At 40.4% G+C, this 20,716-nt stretch overlaps 1 protein-coding gene across 1 annotated transcript in view; it reads right to left on the reverse strand.

Moving 5' to 3' along the window:
- The window catches only part of STX7 (syntaxin 7), a 32,254-nt gene extending 11,838 nt beyond the window's left edge, over nucleotides 1–20,416 (reverse strand). The window contains exons 1-2 of the mRNA XM_086744124.1: nucleotides 20,287–20,416; nucleotides 12,854–13,007 (exon numbers count right to left, since the gene is read on the reverse strand). Coding sequence (XP_086600250.1) covers nucleotides 12,854–12,935 — 82 coding nt within the window. The 5' untranslated portion in view covers nucleotides 12,936–13,007; nucleotides 20,287–20,416. The remainder of the gene's footprint in view (nucleotides 1–12,853; nucleotides 13,008–20,286) is intronic.
- Nucleotides 20,417–20,716: the final 300 nt, after the last annotated feature.

The raw sequence follows: 20,716 nt of genomic DNA on the forward strand, positions 1-20,716 counted from the left end.
CAAAACTAATATCCTCAACATGCTTTATTTCAGCTTAACACCCTTCTAAAATGAAAGACTAGGTATGCAAAATAACTTATTTTCGCTTGACCTCAGCTAGGAGTAGACTTGTCTTGCCTGTATTTCTGGGGCCCTCCCCAGGCAGACTGGTGTACACCACACCGTAGAAAACATGACAGTATGACAGTACATGGGATCCTCACTTTACTAGCACACTTTTTTTTTCCCTAAATACAGTTAAAATTACAGTAAAAGGCATTTCTAAGAGATGAAGAAAACAATTTTAAAAAGGAGCATTTTTCCATATACCATGGAAGCGATTTTAACAGAAAGAATTTCAGTTACAAGAAGAAAGTTACCTGTGACTTATGTTAAGCAGTTACATAAAACTGGAATTCCTTAGAACATTTTTATTAATAATATTAATTCTAATCTTTGTTTCCTAACAAGCCTCCAGTGAATTAGATGACATTGGATTTTCTGCACTGCTTTACATAACGTCACGATGTCAACGACATCTATAGTCAATTCCTTCTGTGCACACCCAGGTAAGGAAGTTATTAAAAAAAGGAGAAAATTAGTACCTGCATTTGAGGTAAAAATTAAACACTTCAAGACAGAAGCCTTTGGGGGAATTGAGTGAACATAAGCTACTAAAAGAATGACTGAAGGGAGAAGCACTGCGAGATGAGTTTCACGCAGCCTGTATGTTAATTGAGCTGAAAAGCAGCAAAACATTAGGTGAAAATCTTTTAATTTTGTCTGCAGTCGCCACCTGCCGGCGAGCAGCGGCCCTTCCCTGCCCGGTGGGCATCTCCTACCCGCCGGAGCCACGCTTCTCCTGGGCAGCTGCAGCTGGTCACACGGACTGATAAATACCGACTTTGGGTAACTAAGCCTTCTTTTTATATTCAGTGTAACGCATTGTTTTAAAACAAACAAACAGAAAGGTAACTGGCCAGTGTTATCTTTCAACAGTGCGAAGTTTTAATATCTAAAAAACTGAACACAAATTCTCCTTTATTTTTTCAAAGGCACTCTTCCTTCTGATTCAAGGATGCTCAGTTGTTGTGTCTGTACTTCAACAGGAAGAATAAAAAACCAAAACAAACCAAACTGCAAGCACTCTATTAACAGCTGTTTTAGACAGAAAAAGTACCAGTGTGTCCTACCACCACCTAGAGATGCATTATTTAACTGCAAATAAAAAAAAATACAGGCTTGTGTTTTAAAGGCTCTCACCTGAAAAATTATCTGAAACAAAGCCTATACGTAAAATATTTGTCTTCCAAGTTAATTAGATATTTATCCTTCTTCTAAAACTGAAGACAAGTAGATAACTGAGGGGAAATTAAAAGACAGCAATGCGTAGCTGGTCAGCTATACAATTCCAGGCAGAGAGAAGCTCATCCCAGTTCAGGTCTTGTGATTCAGGACAAAATTAAAACACATTTTACCAAGAAGTCTGTAAGTATGCATCAAAATAGCACAGTGCTAACTGGCTTTCAAACCTCAAGTGGGAAAAATAAAACAAATTAAAGGGAAAAAGACAAGGACTTAACTGACACAAATTTTTCTAAGCTTCCTGTATTTAGCATTTTCTACCTTAACCTTTCACAATAAGGATAGCATTCAGAAAAATCCCCAGCATTTCTCTTTTAATTTTTTTTTTTGTTCATATGACATATACTGCACTGAAAACCGAAATATCGCTTATTCAAGTAAGCAAATAGAAAAAAGGTGGAACAGTAAATTTTGGCAACTCTTCAGCAGCGCTCCTGATGCTGTCTTCATAAAGCCAAAAGCAGGCTGGTAAGACCAATATAACACAGGAAGCCAAGCAGCTGATCTTCCTGAAATCTTGATTTACAGTACATACCTGTATGTTGACAAGTTAAAGAAATCCATCCTTTCTACTTCACGTTAATATAAACATGCTAGAGTGTATACAAGGCTAAAAAGTAAATTTCTTATATAATCTTATAATTCTTTTGGGTTTGTTTGGTTGGTTTTTTTTTACATATTTCCTTGATATAATGTTATACATATAATCACAAAAGCACCTAAACTGCAGGTCTTAGCCTCTCCTCCCAAAGTTAGACTGTAGAAACACCTCTGCTGGCTACTTCCACTGCCCCATTTGGGAAGCAAGTGGGGAGAGGGTTTTGGCACAGACGAGGGAGAGCAAAACTTCTGGAAACCTGGAACTACTTCTCATAAAAGAGAAGTAGTTCCCAGCTTCACTGTTGAAGGTGGTATTTATAATGGTACTGCCTGCCTTGTTTAACTAGCTTTTCGCCCCTGTGTAGGGAGTTCAGACTGGCACATCAAGTGCCAGAGCAGCTGCGAGGTGCCTCTCAATCCATTACTAATTCTCAAGTGTCCCAGAGAGCCAAAGGCTTAGGCCCAACTCATAAAATCTTAGCTCTGCACTGTAAACATACTGCTAACAGTCAGGGACCAAAGATCAAAACAGTTTTGACTGTTATCTCACCCTTTACGGTTTTTCCTTCCCCACTTCCTGATTCCTTCAGCTTCCCAAGGAGCTCTGGAAGACAGGAGTAACATGACTACCAGAGGTGTTTCCTGTCTTTCTGGGCATTAACAATCCTGTAACAGAACTCACTGGATCTTGTGCATGATTTTAATCCATTTCAGTGCAAAGTCTGACACTTTAGCTCAGGTTCCTTGGGTACATACAGCTAGCTGCTGGACTTTGCTCAGGAGCTGCAGAAGGGCACACACTCTGTGCACACAGGCGCTCTTCACCAAAGTCACCGGAATACGGCAACAGCCTCTGTCAGAGGCATGCTAAGTCCTGCAGCCACTTCTACACTGAAGATCAGGGTAGATGTTTGCATATAATGAAGATCAACAGCTCTTTCAGGGCTCGTACTGCAACCCTGCAGGAGCAGCACCTTGCTAGCTGTGGGCTGGCAACGAGCCACCACAGACAGCAAGTCCCCTATGGGAACCGGGCAGCGCAGGAAGTAGGGTGCACGATACTACGCAAGCAAAAAGCATTTTCTCCAAGCAGCTGTCTTGCATGCAAAAGAAAAGAATCTCATTTTTTTTCCACCTGAAAATGAGTCTTGTATTAGAAAGAAGCAATACTGTATCAGTAAGAAGACTTTTCGCTTGTCTTTGTGGCATTCCTGATCTAGATCTCATAAGATATAACTATTAGCTGACAAAAGCTACTTGGCTGCTCAGACCAGTCACATGCTCAGGAACAGGTCAGACATGGTTAATGATGAGCCAGAGAAACAATTAAGATCTAACCTGAATTCCTACAGGGAAAATTATTTAAAGTCAGCTCATGTTTACCTTTACTAAGCCAAATAGTGGTTCCATTCTAGTCAATGGAAGCTCTCCTTCTAGTTAAAGGGAACAACAACAACAACAAAAGACATAGAAAACAACAGTAATACTGTCTTATATAACAGGCCTCCTTTTCTTTACATGAGTTACAGGAGTAGTGATATTTACACTGGAAATATTTACGTTTTTTAACAGGTAGGAGTATTTGAAAAAAAAAATTCTGGCCAGATCTGCAATACATATTATTTTTTTTCCATCAATAAAAACATATTTCGCATAGTGGATCACACACTGTCCTTGCTTAACAACTGGCTTTTAGCTGGCTAGTGAAGAAGAAAATTTCATCTCCTTTATCCTCATCTTCCTTTGTTTTCCAGCTGTCTCTGCAAAGCTGTTCCATTACCACAAGTAAATCCACGTTGACATAACTGCTAGTTCTGCTCCTTGAACATGAAAATGTTTAAGATTACACAGGAAGTTGCAAACTTAAAATAAAGATACAAATAAAGAAATTAATACAATGAAGACCAAAACATAAACAACTTCTTGCCTCTAAGAAGACAGGAGCAAAGTTATCCCTAAATGAGAATTAGTAATCACTGTACAGGCTGTAATACCACAGTCCTGTTGCAGGAGGAAAGGTGAAAAAAATCCCAAACCCTTGAGTAACATCCTGATGTTTGAAAGGCAAAGAACTAAGAGGAGGGAAACGAAGAGCGGACTGTAGGTCACCCACCTTCTCTGGCAGGACTGAGACGTGTCCAAGCACCATATTCATCCCAAGCATAAGACAAGGGAAACTGAGGATAGTCGTACTTTGGAACACTTACCAGTAACTCCAGCTACAGGAGAGAAGCTTTCCCAGGTTATCTACAATCAGCTGGCTTCCTATCTCGACCTCCATTCTATTTAACATTTGGAAAACCAAACTTTAAACCCTCACGTGGCCATGACCAAGCTTGTTGCAGCTTTACAGCTGAAGAGTGAGGTAAATCAACACATAACTCAAAGTCCTAAAAAGAAGGCCACAACATGAAATCGGGGGAAAAAAATATGTTTAATGAGTTGCTTATTACCCCTTTGCAGCCTGGAACCTTACTTCATCTTACTTGGATCACACAAGATTGCATTATAGCCACACAAGAGCAGCTTCCTTCAGTGCTACAGCCCACGCCAGACCCACCACAGTGCCCAGTTTAATAAAACTACAGTCTAATGCTTCCATGGGAAATGCGGCACCCATTGGGTGTGCTTGGAAAAGGAACCTGTCAGCAACAGGAGCGACAAACACGCAGACATTGTAGTGCAGAGGACAACAACCAGACAAGCAGGCAGGGCGAGTACAATGAAACCTGCCTTACAGGACAGCAAGGCTTGCGACCTGCCACAAGAAGAAGGAGCAGAGAACTGTTCCAACCAGCAGTTACAGGTGTTCTTGAATATTAACTGTAATGGTGAGGGTCGCCCCCATGCCACTGTCTTTTACTTAAAAAGGGACAGATAGGATTTTACTCACTGCCTAAGGTTTACAGGGCTAAAACTAACCATGGGGATTTAAATACACTGATTTTCAGTTATGCTTCTAGCTCCTGAGCCCAAGCAGAATAAATGGAATCAGCAAAGTGTTGCTTTGCGTGCACCAAAAGCAAAGTCCGCTCCACTGAAATTCAGGCTCAACTATGGCTTCATGTGGCAAATAAGCAGTGCACGCATTATCAGCACAGTCACCATTCAGAAATGCTTCGTGAAAGACTTTACATGCTTTGCCACTGGTTGGGTAACTATGAAGAAATCTACTCATTTCCAGCTGAACAAGTGAGTCAACAATCATCACATCCAGTTACAGAATAAGTGTTGTGGAATCTAATAAACTTCAGTCACTTCAGAGCAGGTTACTGGAAGAGAAGAATTATTTTTAAAAATTACAGCAGTTCAAACTGCCTTTGCTTGGGGACAACAGACTTCCTCAATTCATTCAAACTCAATTCAATATGTTTTTCTTCTGCACTTCAGCTAAGGGTATTTGACTAAAGATGGACAGGTGTTGCAAAAAACATTCCTGGATCAATCTTTTGTAAAAACTGTTACACATAGTAACCTAATGTCATTGCAATAAATTCAGCAGATTGAAGTTTTCTCTGTAAGTACCTCTTTAAAGCTACTAGCCTGGTTCACACTCACTAAAATTAAAAAAAAACCCCAAAACAAAAACAAACCACCAATGCCACAGTGCTGTACACGCTGATAACCCTACTTTCACCAAGAGCAACAGTTCACTAGAAGAATCAAATCCAGGACACCAACCAAAAGGCTCCAGTGTCGTAAAAAGCATCCCCATGCCCAAGAGCTCACCTAATTGTAGTCAAGTATCTAAAAATGTCAGTAATTTGTTTTTAAGTAATTTTCTTTATTCTGTCTCAACTCAATGTATAACACCCATTATTCTAAAACACGAGAAAAAGTAACTGAAGTATGCATGGGAAAGAGAAAATAAAATGAGGATGGGGTTAAGATTGTCCTCAGAGCTCTAAGGACTAAAGACTCCTTAAGCATGGAAGAGTGGGAATTGTACCCTTTCCTGTTGGATTATATTAAAGCTTCTAGCATTTCTAAATAGAATCACACCCCCAGGTGACCAGAAACATCAGCAACAATGTCTGAAGTTCAGGATCTGCCTTCAGTTTTTTCAGTGCTGCTGTCACTATTTCATGTTAGGGTACTAGCATTTATAATGGTCTTTCAAGGACACACTGTGAAGTGGGATTGAAATAATACCTGTTCTTCTAATGTGGGCATGTAGCACACTAAATACACATTATTTAAGTGATCAATTATTACAGCTCAGCCAAGGGGAAGTCATTAAATCAAGTTAGAATCACTTTATATTCATATCCTAAAATGTCCCTGGTAACTCCCTGAAACACCAAAGTTTGAACAGTTCTCTAAAGAACACCAGTAGCTTATTAAGTTATGAAAATTAAGTATGCTTCTGCAGTAAACAGTAGCTGCACAAACACCATGAAGGCAGCCCATCTACAAGAAGAAAGCTTGGTTTTTTTAAACAAGCTTTTTGTCCCTCTTGTATAATGTCATCCACAGAAGACACAGTTTCATATGCTGTTTCCCATAGAACCAAAATATTTTTAACATAGAAGACAAAATACAGAAAAATATTAACAAAACTCTCCAAATTTATAAACAAATCTGTGAGGCATACTAACTTAAATATATATGCTGCTTTACATAGAACAAAGCCTTTAGGAACAGCATGCAAATAATTCATGCTTGAAGTTCTCAAAATACTTTTGTTTCTAAAAGAACTGTGGGCTTCATGACTTCACCTTCTTGCAGAAAGACGGGTATTTAGAAACACTTGAAATATCTGAATTACTCCTATTATCCTCTGTATTCAGGTTATGACTTGGATACAGCAGATACAAGTTCAATTCCTCAGCCTTGGAAAAGCCCACCAAAATGGAACGTGGAGGACCATAATGGGTGCTTAAAATGCTAAAGAACCAGCCTTTTCCAGATTTTACTGAAACTTCATACTAAATTCAAGAAACCCTCCTGACAACAGCAACAGTAGTTAAAAAAAAAAAAAAAAAGAATGTTCCAATTGGTATCTTCCCACGAAGTTTAATTCGGGTTAACTGCAGCTAACTGGAAATTTCTGACATTGTTAGAAGTCTCAATAAGCTCTACTTTAAGCCTATTTGCTTTAAAACCACATCTGTACAAAACCACACTTGAAGTATACACAAAACAGAATTTTGTTTTCATATAGACTCCAATTTCAACACCTCAACGATTTAATTTACTTTTCACTTGCCCATCTGTATCCTTCTTTAGCTAAAGAATGCGAATCTCATGGTGTAACAAACACAGTGGCAGACATAGTTTCTCCTGAATGTTTCAGCCTGTTTTAGCTGAACATTTTTGCTACCTACTGGGCTTAAACCACAACAAAAAGGCATATATCAGAACTCTAGTGTTCTTCAGAGTTTAATCTATGTTTATCATAAGGTGAAAGGGAAAGTCATACGACAGATGCAATTTAACTCTCATTTTAACAACATTCAGTGAAAATACTGGCTTACAGAAAATGAGTGATGCAACAGAAACTGGGCAAACTTGCTGTCACAGGAGAGCTGGCACATGACAGAGGGATCTCTGCGGGCTGAAGTTGACCTTCTGGGAATGTACTCTATATGAAGTGATGTTTGTGCTACCTTAAATTAAGAGAAAAGAAAGTCAGCAGAAATCAAGATTCTTTATGAGAAAGAATCTCTCAAATCTAGACAGACTACCTCTAGCCAATATGTGGACTGTGGCTACTGATTTTTTTTTTTTTTTTTTTTTTTTAAATCTTGCAGTATGCAGAGCACACGCTTCTCCAGCTAGGCTGATTTTCAATGCACATGAACAGGTCAAATCTCTATCACTGACCTTGCCAATATTGAGCAAGGGTAGATTATGCCTTTCTTACTGACTTTGCAACTACCACCGGACAAAATCCTGCCATGACCTTTATAAACTGGGGAAGTTGGGAAGGGAGAGGTACGGAGGGAATACGAATGCCTCATTTCAGTTAGCGTAGGTTCTGTAATCAATTACAGCTTGCAAACCAGAAATTCGCTAAAACTCAAAGACCGGGTATACTTTATCAATGCCAGGCTTTGTTCTGTGTTCCCAAGCAAAAGGCAGCATTCTAAACTGCTTCTAAACCAACAGCTCCCAAACCTGAGCTTGAGATGCCAGTGGAGACATGACAGTTACCTATGTAACCTGTATTGTTCTTGCTTTTCTGCAGGGAATGGACTTAGTGACATATTCGGTAGGTATAAAGAAAGTATTAGGAACAAAGCAAAAAAAAGGCATACAAGTCTGCTTCCGCAATGACCCACACATGGGAGAGAAACTTGAGAAGTATGTGAGGGGAGGAAAAACCACAGCTGGTTACTTCTTCTTGCATAGTTCCTTTCAGAGACACAAGTCAAATCTCTCTAGCTGAGTAGAAGACCTCTAACCATACCCTTTCAATAGAACTCTTACAGCTGTGGAGTTGTCCCTGTATATGAATGCAACTCCCATTTTGCCTCCTCTTGGGAACATCTTTTTAAACAAAATTCTTTACCTCTTTTTGCTACACAGAGAGAATAAATTATTTAAAGTACAGAAAACTGTCAGATTTCAAAGAACAGCACCCCCTCATCTTCACAGTTGTAAGAAGTCTGAAATTAACATATTTTAAAGCTTTTAAATTAGGCTTTTTGTTTGTATTACTTATTCTACTTTAATCTTTCCATTTGTTGAAATATCAGGTTCTCTCTTGTACAATTTGCTACATGCTCTTCAAGAAGATGAATTGAAAAAAAAAAAATCACAATATGGACTCAATGCTCTCATCCTACTAGGCATATCCCTAGTACGGTAAATGAACCTGCCTTGTAGAAACACAGATTTGTAAGCAGGCAGGGCTTGTTTTGTCACAAAAATATTTTTTTTGCTAGCTTATCTCATTTCTGTGCATCATACTCTTTTCTTATCTATTCAGTTCCTGTAAATGAGTGACCAGCAGGAAATATTTCAAGAAAATACTGAAGGAAGGCATTGAGATTACTCTCAAGGTAACAGCAGCTGCCATTATGCTGCCACATAAGTGAGAGTGCTACCTATGAAACCCAGTTCTGGAACCACTGCTCCTTCAGTAAACACTGATCAAAACACCTTGATAATGGGTTCTCCACCTGCAAAGCCCAGACAAGTTGGAGCTCTACATCCTGCATCATTCCATGTATTCTGTTTTCCACATACCTGCTCATCATGTCCAGAAAGTTAGGGACAAACCTCAACCACCTTTAAATTTGTATTTCAAAAGTCCAACACAAAGTTTGTCATCTAGATTTTATAATCAGATATAAGATAGGCCTGGAATGAGAATCACAGTTACTTTGGACGAGACTCCAGACTCCAGAAGATGGACTTTCAAACCTTAATCACAAGTTGTGTTCTAGTAACATAGAAATGCCTAAGAGGTGCTAATGCTCGTTATACACTTCTTTAGTTTTATTATTTAAATCTGAAGTTTCCCTACCTGTTTGCAGATCTACTTCTCATCACAGTTAACACAGACCGAAAACCAAACCGGTGAGATACTCACCCAAGGTTCAGTACACAACACCACAGCTCATTCAAGCACATGTGATTTAGGCTCGGCAGGTTTTACAGCACTGCTCAAAGACAGTCACATGGATTCTCTTAAAACTCTAGGAGTGCCTCTGAGAGCCTAACTCCCCTTCTCCTGTGTGAGGCCTGCTGCTCTACATCAGATGTCAAGGGCAGCCTTGAGTTTTTCAATTCCAGCTACTCAGTGGAATAGTTTTAACAAACGGCATGGAGAAACGCTCTGCAGACTAGTTTCCTAATTCTCAGCTCAGCGATGTCGCTGATAAGCAAAACCTGAGTTTCAGACTGAGCAAAAGTAGACACCATTCCCTAGATGTTGCTAAGTGATGTTATAATCATGTATCTCTGCAGAAATGCTTGAAACAGAGCATGGATTCTTGTTTAAAGAACAACCTTCTTTTTACGTAAGGCTCTGGGGTTTGGGATCCCAAACACATACAGGTGTCCTTCTGGCCTAAGTTTCCAAGACAGCTCAGAGTACAGACAGTAGTGTATGCTGCTTCCCATTAGCTAGCTCAATTATATCTTCAAGGTCCTAAAAACGATCCACCAATGCCCTCTCCTCTAAAGAAACTCAAATAGCCTAGACAGATCCTGTTTACTGTAGTAGTTCACTAGCAGTTCAGGCAAGCAACTGACAACTCTTAACACATCTTCAACATAACAATCAACTGCATGATTGGATCAACAGATCAATATGTTCTTTAAAGTTAAAGGGTGCTAAGCTAACCCAGTTGTTACCTGACACAAATATAGGTCCTCTCCATTACCACAGAACAACCCCAACCAAAAAGAATACTATCTTGCAACTGATTTAATTATTGAAGTGCAGCATAGACAGGAGCTTTGCTTGTCAATTGGTAAGAGTGGGCTACATGAACTAGGAAAGAAAAGACGTAAAGGGTCACAAGTATTCATATGACAGCAGCATCACGTGGATGAGTTATGAAATGTGAGGTATTTAATATATGTATTTTATCTTGTATATGTATGGCATATTAAAAAAAGTTCACCAAGAAACAGATCAAATTTATTACTTGGAGGGGGTGTGTGTAATAATTCAACCCTGAATAAATGTTACAGTAAAGATTGTTTCTGTTTCGACCAGTGCTGCTTCCTATAAAACTCCGGCGTATTATGAAATCTCAGCAACACAGTATTGTCTAATTCAGGAAGTTCTTCTGTATTTCTCCATTAAGGGAGAGTTAAAAGGCCAGCTTCCTTTCAACTAATCTGTATCTCGCCTATATCTCCACAGTAGTATTCACAGTCTGCTTGCATGTTAGCAGATGCATGAATTCATTTTGAGGGGCCTCCTGAAATGGTTCAGTAATCTGAAACAAAACTGTCCTACTCTATTAATCTCACTCTGAAAACCAGAATATCTACACATTTCATGTTAACGAAGAAGATTTCAAATGTATTGACACATCTCACAAATGCTAAGCATTTCTGGACAGAGGTGCAAAATCAAGTCCACACCTTAGAAGGAAAAACATAGATTTAGGCTCAAGATTCCTGTTTCTCTTCCCCTCCCTCTCTAACCAACATAACAAATTGCAGTCTAAGAGACATCTGCTCAGCAGCTGACTACCTCCATAGCTCCTGAAGCTTGCAAGCTTCTCCACATTTGACCTGGAAGTTCCTGCAGCTCACACCTTCCAAAAGAAAGCTGGACAGGTACACCGGAACAAAACAGCTAGAAAAGTGTACACAAGCCCTTAGAGAGCTCAGTCCAGGAAACATGTTCAGCATGCCCATAAGCTCCAGATCCCCATAAAATCTACACAAGGAGAACAGACTACAAGAGTTTTTAAAGGCAAAGCTCCTGCTTATCAAGCCATGCAGTAGCGGGGCTATGAGAGATTTGGACTCGGGTCTTGGAATGGCAGAAGCACCTGTCTGTTGCTCAGACTTTAGCCATCTAAATTTCAAAAAGGAAAGGAGGACAGGATTGCAGGTAACTGCAATCATGTCTCCTATCTAAGCCTGGGCAGCTTGCTTTTAGTACACTTTGTCACAAGGGGAGAGGAGACACAGCAGAAGCAAGAGAGGAGATGGAAGAGACAGGATGAGACTAAGGACTCGCTGAGTCCAGTACGATATGGTTAATTATGTTCAGTGACTGTCTTCACAATGCTCCAGTTTCAACAACTGATTTCGCTTTACGTTTTCACCTGACAACCAAGACTTCTTTTTTACATCTTGCAGCCTCAGTGTCTGTCACAGGATGGCAGACATCTTTAGAAGACCAAGTTAGAAGCCATAAGATTGAGTAAATTCACTAAGTAGATTTTAGGAAATAAAGCATAAGGATTTTTACAGAGCAGTTTGTTAATTTTTGGTTAAGGAAATACAACCTTGATGTACAGGAACTTTTTAATAAAGCAAAATTGCAATTTTTCTTCTTGTGTGTTGAGATGTAAAGAAATTCTTTCTGGAAGTAAATACAGAATGTAGCTGAAAAAATAGACAAAAGCCCAATCTGTGCCACTAATCCATGCTACAAATACTAACTCTAAAACTTGTCTTGCAAAACAAAGACAAAAGTTTTAATAAAAACTGACATACTACATACTTAACTGATCAGAATTCATCTGAAGTTTTAATAAAAAGTACCAATTTCTACAAGCACATTATGTCCTGCACAACAGTAAAAACATGCATGCCAAAACCTGTGCTGTTCATGGCTAGCTCCCTTCTGATGAACAGTATACTTGGCATAATTTGTGAGCTGAAGTTGTATTTGCTTTATATATACAGACACACATATTTAAAAACATAATGGAAAATGGAGGGAAAGGGAAAAGGACTGAAAACCCCAGCAGTCTAACTTACCTCTAACTTAAACCCCACAGTCAGGTGGCTAAAAAAATTAGGTGGTATGAATCTAAGCAGAGGTATATTAAAACTTGCACAATCTTATTTAGATATCTAATATGTACTTCCAAGGGCAAGCTGCAAGGCCACAGCTTCTGTCCTTCATAAACAATTCAAGCTCCAGCAAATATTTGATGCAATCCTTGCTCAGTAAACATCTCAACCTACCATCTTAAGGTGCCACATAACTGTCTAGGACAGAAGTGGCTTACTACCAGCAGCCATCTTACTAATTATTTGTTCACTTGGTGAACACAGAGTCATACTATACTTCCCCAGGATAGATCACACTTAACCATACATATGAAGGACTGGATCTGCTGTGTGGAGTGCCACAAACTTGTCAAATGAGCAGGTGAAGTCAAAGAGTGAATTCCTCTGAATGAATCTGAGAAACTAACCTCCAACTGGGGACACCGCCATTATTGAAGTTTTATATAAAACATGCATAAATGAAACTTACAGCATTGCGTGATCTTCTGGATGTTAGAAGTTATGCGTTGGGCTAGTTGATTAGGATCCCCAAAACCCGCACTGTACGACATGGCTGAGTGGATTCGCTGTCAAGATCATCCACGATGCGAACAAGTCAGACAGTCTCCACCTATTAAGGACACCTAAACCCCATCCAGAAAACAGAGTTATGCCTTGGTCATTGGTTTACAAAGGTCTTCATAATCTTAAAGAAGAATACATAGGAAAAGTTTAAAGAAAACTCCATATACTAATGTTTACCCTTTTTGAAAACATACTACTTCAAAGACAGAATTTATGGGAACACTGTCTTTAAAAAGTATTAATAATAATAGAATGTTATTTTTTTAATTTCCTGCAATAATGCTTAATAGTAAGATTCTTGGTAATATACATAACTTAAGATCTGCAATTACTCTACAGAAGCTACACCACAGAAACTATATCCTTTGTCAAACTTCTTACATATTTTCCCCACTGTAAGCAAAGAAAAAGTATGAATTTTCATTTGTTGCTATTCTAGAAAAAAAAGCTGTAGGTTTAATCCATCAATATTAAATCCTCTGATGAATTATGTCCCAAACCAATTATATGGTTATTTCCATACTGTGAATCACCAATCCCACCAAGGCAACCTAGTATATATAAGCTACAGGAAAAAAAACCCCAGCAGATATCACATAAGATATCAGAATGAAAGAGGCACCCCATTCCCTCTAAACACCAATCATTTGTATCAACTTTAGTTTTAGTTGTAATCCAGTTTCATCTGAATTCTATGAATTGCCACTTTATCCTTTTTCAGCTGCTGTATTTCTCAATATGAACTAATTTTTTAAAAATGTAGGTATGCAACATTTTAGGGGTGTTTTCTGCCCCCACAACTATCATATCTTATCTAAAAAGCTCAAAATCACGTAGCTGCTAGAGATGCCTTAGCCTGCTTTCCATCCATACAAACCAAATTTCAGCACAAGCTCAAAGACGTTTAAAATCTAAATTAAAAAGACATAGCTTAGGATACACGTGCAAATCAAAACTGGCAATTTATCTGTTCTGCTGTGAGAATGCAGACTAATCAAGCATATGCGCATCCAACACAATTCCACAATTTCATCCAGATTGTGTTTCGTCTTAATTTTATCCTTTCCACTCTCCTGCACACCACCTTCATGGGTTTAACATTTCAACCTGATCAGCTCCCTGCATTTCCACTGTTCAAACCAAACCATGTGCTTTCCAAGCAATGCCCTCTTCTCCTGGCTTGTCACCTTCTGCTGAACAGACACTGCTAAAACTCAATTTCACATGAGAATGTGAAAAACTCAATTTTCATGAGAAAGCACATTTAAATGTTTAAACAGAAAAGAAGGAAATGAAAAGGTCAGCTGATTTGTCAAGTGTGACACCAGCTGTGCTACAGTTTGCAAACTCAAGTCCTTAAAAAAAACCAAACAACTTAACAGCCTTCGTTGCCAAATATTACTTTCTTTCACCTTTGGAAAGGTCAGTATTAACACAGCAGAGGAACAACCTGGTTGTTTTATAAAACAAATGTTTTCATATCTCTGTGATATGAAAGAATGTCTAGTAGAGTTGCCAAGACATTGCACTGGTCAGACCCATGAAACATCCCGCCAGAACTTCACCAGGGATATAGCTACAGAGGTCAGGCTCATCCCTGCAGCCCTGCATGTTATGTTAACCTATGCCGGACACACACGATGCTGGTACCATGAATACAAACCCTGCATAATTTTGAAATGGCTGCCACATCAGGGCCCCAAACCCTGCTTGGAGTCTTCAGGCCCTGAAGACTAGTAACTACTAGTTATTAGTATCCCCTAGTAACAAATAACCTGATTGCAGATGAGGCGCCAGGGAGTGTATTTGCATTCTTCTATGTACTTGCTGCGCTATCACCCGTGAGCCATGCTAGGTCTCTGCAGTGTTTTTTCCTGTCTTTGTCTGTACCGTATGCAGATTCAAGTTATTCTGGCTCACAGACTAAAGTCTGAAGTCAGTCAGCCAGTCTAAATCCCACTCATCTGGTCCAAGGCTGGCACAACAACCTTTGACCTTTCTGGAAACTCTAGGCAATATTCACTGTATTTGTATTGTAAGAGCAAACTCATGCAAACTTCATAGTAAATAAATGGTTCTATGCCGTTCTGTGTTGACTAAGTAAGGAAATTCCATCAGTTTAGTGGAAAATAAAATTGTAGGCACAAAATCCAAAGAAACTACCCAAAATAAGTTAGTTTGAATAAGATTTCTTAGAACTGTTGACATGGATTTCTTTAGAAGTTACTACTTACTACTATTTCTAGACATGTTAGTAGCATGCTAACTACAACTCTAGCACTGGCTAAAAATACTATTTAGTTAAACACTATATTTCATGTTAGAAGTTAAACATTAAAATGCAGCTGCTCCAAAGAAGAGACAGCAAAAGACCAAATTACCTTGTGTAGAAAGGCTACAGAAAAAATTGAAATAATCCTTCATGATTGTTTTTTCTCTCTTCACATTTGTATTCACCGGACAGCTGCCTGTAACGCTGTTTCAGCAACAGCAATACAATCAAGAGCTACACACAGAATATGTCGTCCAACTCTTGACAAAAGCAGTGATTGACTTTCTTTGTCTTGAAAATTTCTACAGCTAACCGTAAGTATCTTTAAACTAAAGTCACACTGCCCTATACTGACAAATGTACAGAATGTAGAATACATAAGACTGAGATTTTCAACCTTCTAGCTACCCAGTCAGGCAGCCAAACACAACACATAATGAGAGGATGTTCAGATGATAGCTTGCAAAGTTCACAGGATATAGTTTAGCTTTTCATCTGCACACATAGATCTCTCAAATTGTTGATACAATTCCTTGTATCAACACACATATTTCAATTGAGATTTATAGTAAATGTGTAGGATAGCAGTGTAAATTCACAGCTGTTTTACTCCATACAAATTCTTCCACCAGCAATGCTATTCCCAAGCACATTAATAATACAGGTTGGTGACAGGTTAAGCTACTGGTCTGGGGAACAGACAGAGAGAGAGGTAAGGGGTCAGTCATCAGCTCTTATCTTTTCCCAGTCTTCACGGCAGACTCCACAAGTAAAGAAAAACCAAACTTAACAGCCGAAAGAAAAGGAAAAATTTGTATTTGTTTATTATTATTTTTCAAACAGGAAGTGTGAACTTCTTCCTCATTCTAGGTCTCGCAGCAACACAGGAAATCTGAACTGAACGAACACCTTACTTCCACTCACACACCCTCTGCTTGTTAGCGCTGAGCTACTCAAACTCCTCTGAAAACACAGATAGCTGAACCCGTGGGAAATCAACGGGAGTTCTGCTAATGGCTTTGACAAGGTCAGGGTTTCAATCATCAGGAAACAAAACAGACACATGCACCAAGTATTTCCTTCCATACCAAGGTGATAGGAGCATTCATCAAGACTGTGAATTTCCATGGAAATTACCCCTTTTCACTTCCACAGCATTTAACTACTCTGTCATGGTGTATTTTGGTATTATTGCCTTCATAACTTTTAAAATGGGAAGGTTAATAATCAGCTACAGTTAAGGGAAGTACACTTTGTATCCAAACTGGAACAGAGCTGCATCTGTGGTAGTCTTCAGTTCCTCTAAAAGTTTCGGTCAGGTATGAGCTTTTGATTGTACCTTTCATCTTCTGCTCAAGGTCTCTGTCTTTGAATGGGAGTATATCTAGTGACAACTCGGCTTGTCAAGCTACTAAGGAAAGTCTGAAGAACTGAGTCTGCTGGCACAAAAGCAATAAAGAATCAGAACACTTCATCAACACTCACTGAAGGAAGACCTCTCTGTACATACATGAAGTTTAGAGAATTCAAAGGATTGCTATATATTTTTCCTAATTTCTGCATTAACCAATTCCTGCATCACACTGTCACTTCATGTCCAAGCAAAAACTGAATCTTAGAATCAACTTGTTTTCTAGAAATTTATTTGTCAGGCATGGAAAAAATCCACTTCTCCCTTGGCTATTTCCAGTCAGATTACTGCTGAATGCAGAGACAAGAAAGTGGTAACTCCACAACCGAGCAGCTCGCCAGTGCCATTCTTGAAAGCTCCATCAGGACAAAACAATGCAACGTGACAAGCACAGCACAGGTTAGATCTCAGCAGCAGTCACCTAACTATCTTGCAGGCTCCAGTCAGCCACAGTTAATAAGCATCTAATCTATTTTGTATCTTCTCCTTTAGATATTCTAAGAGTTTTTCTTCTCCTATAAATCTAGCCCATATACTTTAGGATAAGAACCCTTAAGCAATAATTTTACTGTTTAAGCTAAGTTTTAGTATCAGGACCTAGAAATGTTTACATAGATCCTTACCTTTCAGAAAGCAAAATGCACATGCAAATGCACATGCTGCATTCCATAGAAATGCTTGAAAATTTAAATCTGATCTGAATTAGGGTTTTATGCCTTTAAAAATCCAGAGACAATCACGGCATTTTCTTGTATGTGACTTTTTTTTTCCTAAAAGTCACAGAAACAAAGCTTCTCCCAAACAACTCCTAAATGTGACTTCCTTTGTAAAATACTGGAAAAAAAATGCAAAATCCTTCAAATAGGGTGAAAAATTATCAACTGCTGAAAAATTTTGGCAAAAAAAAAATTGCAGCCAGTCACAGTGTTAGCTACAGAAAATTTATATCATTGTAACAGCCATGATTAGTAAGATCTCTGCAATGTAACATTGCTCAATTTATTTCACCCAAATACTGAGATGAGACAAGGTGCATCTACAAAGTGACTGGCACCTATCTAATGCAGCCCAAAACACATTGCCATCCTCAGACAGCATCTGCTGCTGACTTTAGCAGTAACTTTGCAGCAGGTAAAATTAATCTTAAAAAAATATGCTCTTGGAATAAAGGGCAGACTGTATGCTGTAAAATAAGTACTCCCTGCTACAGCACCTGAGGGATTCTCATAAGCGACTCACATTAAATCTGTCACTATTTTCTCTAGTGCAGATGAGGGAGGTTGTTTTTTTCTGGATTTATCTATTTTTCCCCTTATACTTAGGCTAAAATATTTAGAGACAGAGATCATATTTTCCCCTTTGTGCTTTGATAGCACCTAATGTGCTGGAATCTTGGTCCACAAAAGCAGGCTGGGGGCTTTCACAATACAAAACCAACTATGGAGGATAATAAGCATGCAAACAAAATAGCAGTAAAATTAATCCTTCCTGTCTTCTTAAAAGAAAAATAATATAAGTTTCCATATTTTCTCTTATCATCTAGTTTCAGGTAGAAGTCAAACTTAAATCCATATAGGGTAGGAAAAAGCAAGCAAAGTTTATTTAAAACTTTCTTTGCTCTAAGGCAGCAACATTAACACAAAAGATGTCAAAAGGTAATTTTCTATTCCACCCTGCCCAATTCCTTCAGCCATAGGCATACTGAAACATACCAAAATGAAGCTTACATCATGTAATGGATAGAAGTATTTTTTTTTTAGAAAGAAAAAAAAAAAAAGATTATTAGATTGTGACACTGGTGTGTGGTTTAGTAATTTTCCTTAGAAAAGATTCTGTCCAACAAAGATGTAATTTAAAGAGGGGGCATTTAGAACTGGAATCCATTATGGAAAACTAAAATACAGAAGCCTGAAATACTATTAGGCCTAATGCAACACTAACATTCAGCATATATGGCTAAAAAAAAGAATATGCTTATCATTGTCTGATTCATCCACATCAATATTTATAACGAACTAGGTGAAAGAAGCACATAGCTGTCACAGGCCTAACAGAACATATTAGTTCCCTGGGAAATACCTTAAGTAAGGGAATTATGTTTCCTAGGAGGGCACAAAGTGTATTGAGGCCTGACGATGAAGCAGGAATAGGAAAATGAACGTTGAGTACTGGAACTATTGGGGAGAGGAAGGAACAGGAGGGCTAAAAATGGACCTAAGATGACCATTTTGAAGTGCCAGGTTTCTTGTACTGCTGAAAGACAAACAATGTCTCATCGGAAAACGAAAATGGACCAGGAACACAGGGCATCTGGTGCACTGCATGTTCTCACTCAAATCTCCATAATGGCAGCTTGTTCATTTTGAACCAAATGCTCAGATCAAGTACACTGAGGGAGAAGTTATTTTTGCACAAATTCTGATGGTGCTGATGAGTTTCTCTGAGGCCTACCAGGATGCTAATGACTACATATAGCACATGGTCCCTTTTTTTTTCATCTTCCCACCCCCACAAAGAGTTTCACTTCAGTGTAACCCACCAAGAAGAGTGCTACTTAATATTCTGACACCGGACTACAAGAGACATCTTCACGAAGGGAACATATATGCATTTTATAACAATGCCACTATTTAACATCACTTTCTCCTAATTTTAACATATTTTACCTTTTTTTCCCCTCCTCTTTTTCTTCTTTTTTATTAATAGCACTCGCACAAAACCCGAAGCCCCAAGCAGAAGGGCAGCACTGCCGGCACAGCACACGCCTGGACTCTCATCGGTCAGGAGGGCTCCGCTTGCCCCGCCAGCATGGCTCTCTGTCTTTGCATCGCTTGCTCATCAGTGAAGGGGGGTCACTACACATGAGGACATCGCTTCTGGCAACAAGTATCCTGGGATTTTATCACTGAGCTTCAATTAAGATGCAGTGCCTTGCATTTCATGCAAAGCAGAGTGAAACCTTCCACTTCCTTCTATGGTTTTAAGAAGTGCCCATTTCTGATGCAGCAGTGAGTGGTTCACCAGGAAAGCAGTGATAATGTTGGGCCAGAGGCCTGACACGCCAGGCCCAGGCTCGCTATTTACATAGGTGATTTTTATACTCTCCGTTTCTCCTGCTGACATGCTTTGCTCACCTCGGGTCTGGAAGAGCACGGAGAGGGTTTCAGTACAGAGAGGGGACCAGCCTCCACTACAAGCCGACATACGCTGCTGTAAAACAGCGGCTGTAGGCCCCGAGTCTCCCCTTGGAGCATCACGGTCAGCGTCAAGCCCAAAGTCATGATACCAGGGAGATGTCACGGGGAGGGGCGTAGGGGAACGGCAGTGGTGGGGACACAACAGACCACACTCCAAAACTGCGCCCCACGCCGTAGTCCCGGCCCTGGCAGCCCCACTGCCCGGTCACCCCGCTCCCTCCCACAGCCGCCCCGCTCGCCCCAGGCCAGGCGGCCCCGCCGCGCCGCGGAAGCGACCCCGACCCCTGCGAGGGCCTGCCGGGCGCGGCGGCCCCGGCCCCGGCCCCGGCCCTGTCCCGCCGCGGCCCTTCCCACCGCCCTGACAGGCTCCCTCCGCCCTGGCAGCCCGTTCTTCGCTTTCCTCCAGGCCGGCGGCGACCATCCCCGGCGCGCCCCACGGGAGCTCCCCCTGCCCTTACCTGGCCCAGGCCAACCTGCTCCCACTGGGCGCGACGGGCGGCGGCTGCAGGGCGGGGATGGACGGGGCCTGTCTGCCCGCCCCGTCTCCGCCCCGTCCCGCCGTGACGGCGGAGGCGGGGCCGAGCGGTCAGGGCAGGGCCCGGTAGTGGCGGCGGGGCCGGCTGGGGCTGGGTGCGCTGGGGACTGAGGCCTGGGCGCGGGCGGTCGGTGCTGACAGGCCCCGGGCGCTCCCGAGGGGAGCGGGGCAGCCGCACCGGCAGCCGCAGCCCTGCGCGAGTGCACAAAACGGCGGGGAGGAGAGTGTAATTGAAGGAAAAGATGCTGTCGTGTCAGGAATTAAGGAGAAAACATGAGTCAGGAAAGAATATTACAGTGAAAAATACGGTGTTACTACATGAATATTCTGCTTTGAAGCTCTGCCTCCAGTTT

This window comes from Chlamydotis macqueenii, chromosome 3 (assembly GCF_036417535.1).
Source record: "Chlamydotis macqueenii isolate bChlMac1 chromosome 3, bChlMac1.mat, whole genome shotgun sequence".
In the NCBI taxonomy this organism is placed as follows: domain Eukaryota; kingdom Metazoa; phylum Chordata; class Aves; order Otidiformes; family Otididae; genus Chlamydotis; species Chlamydotis macqueenii.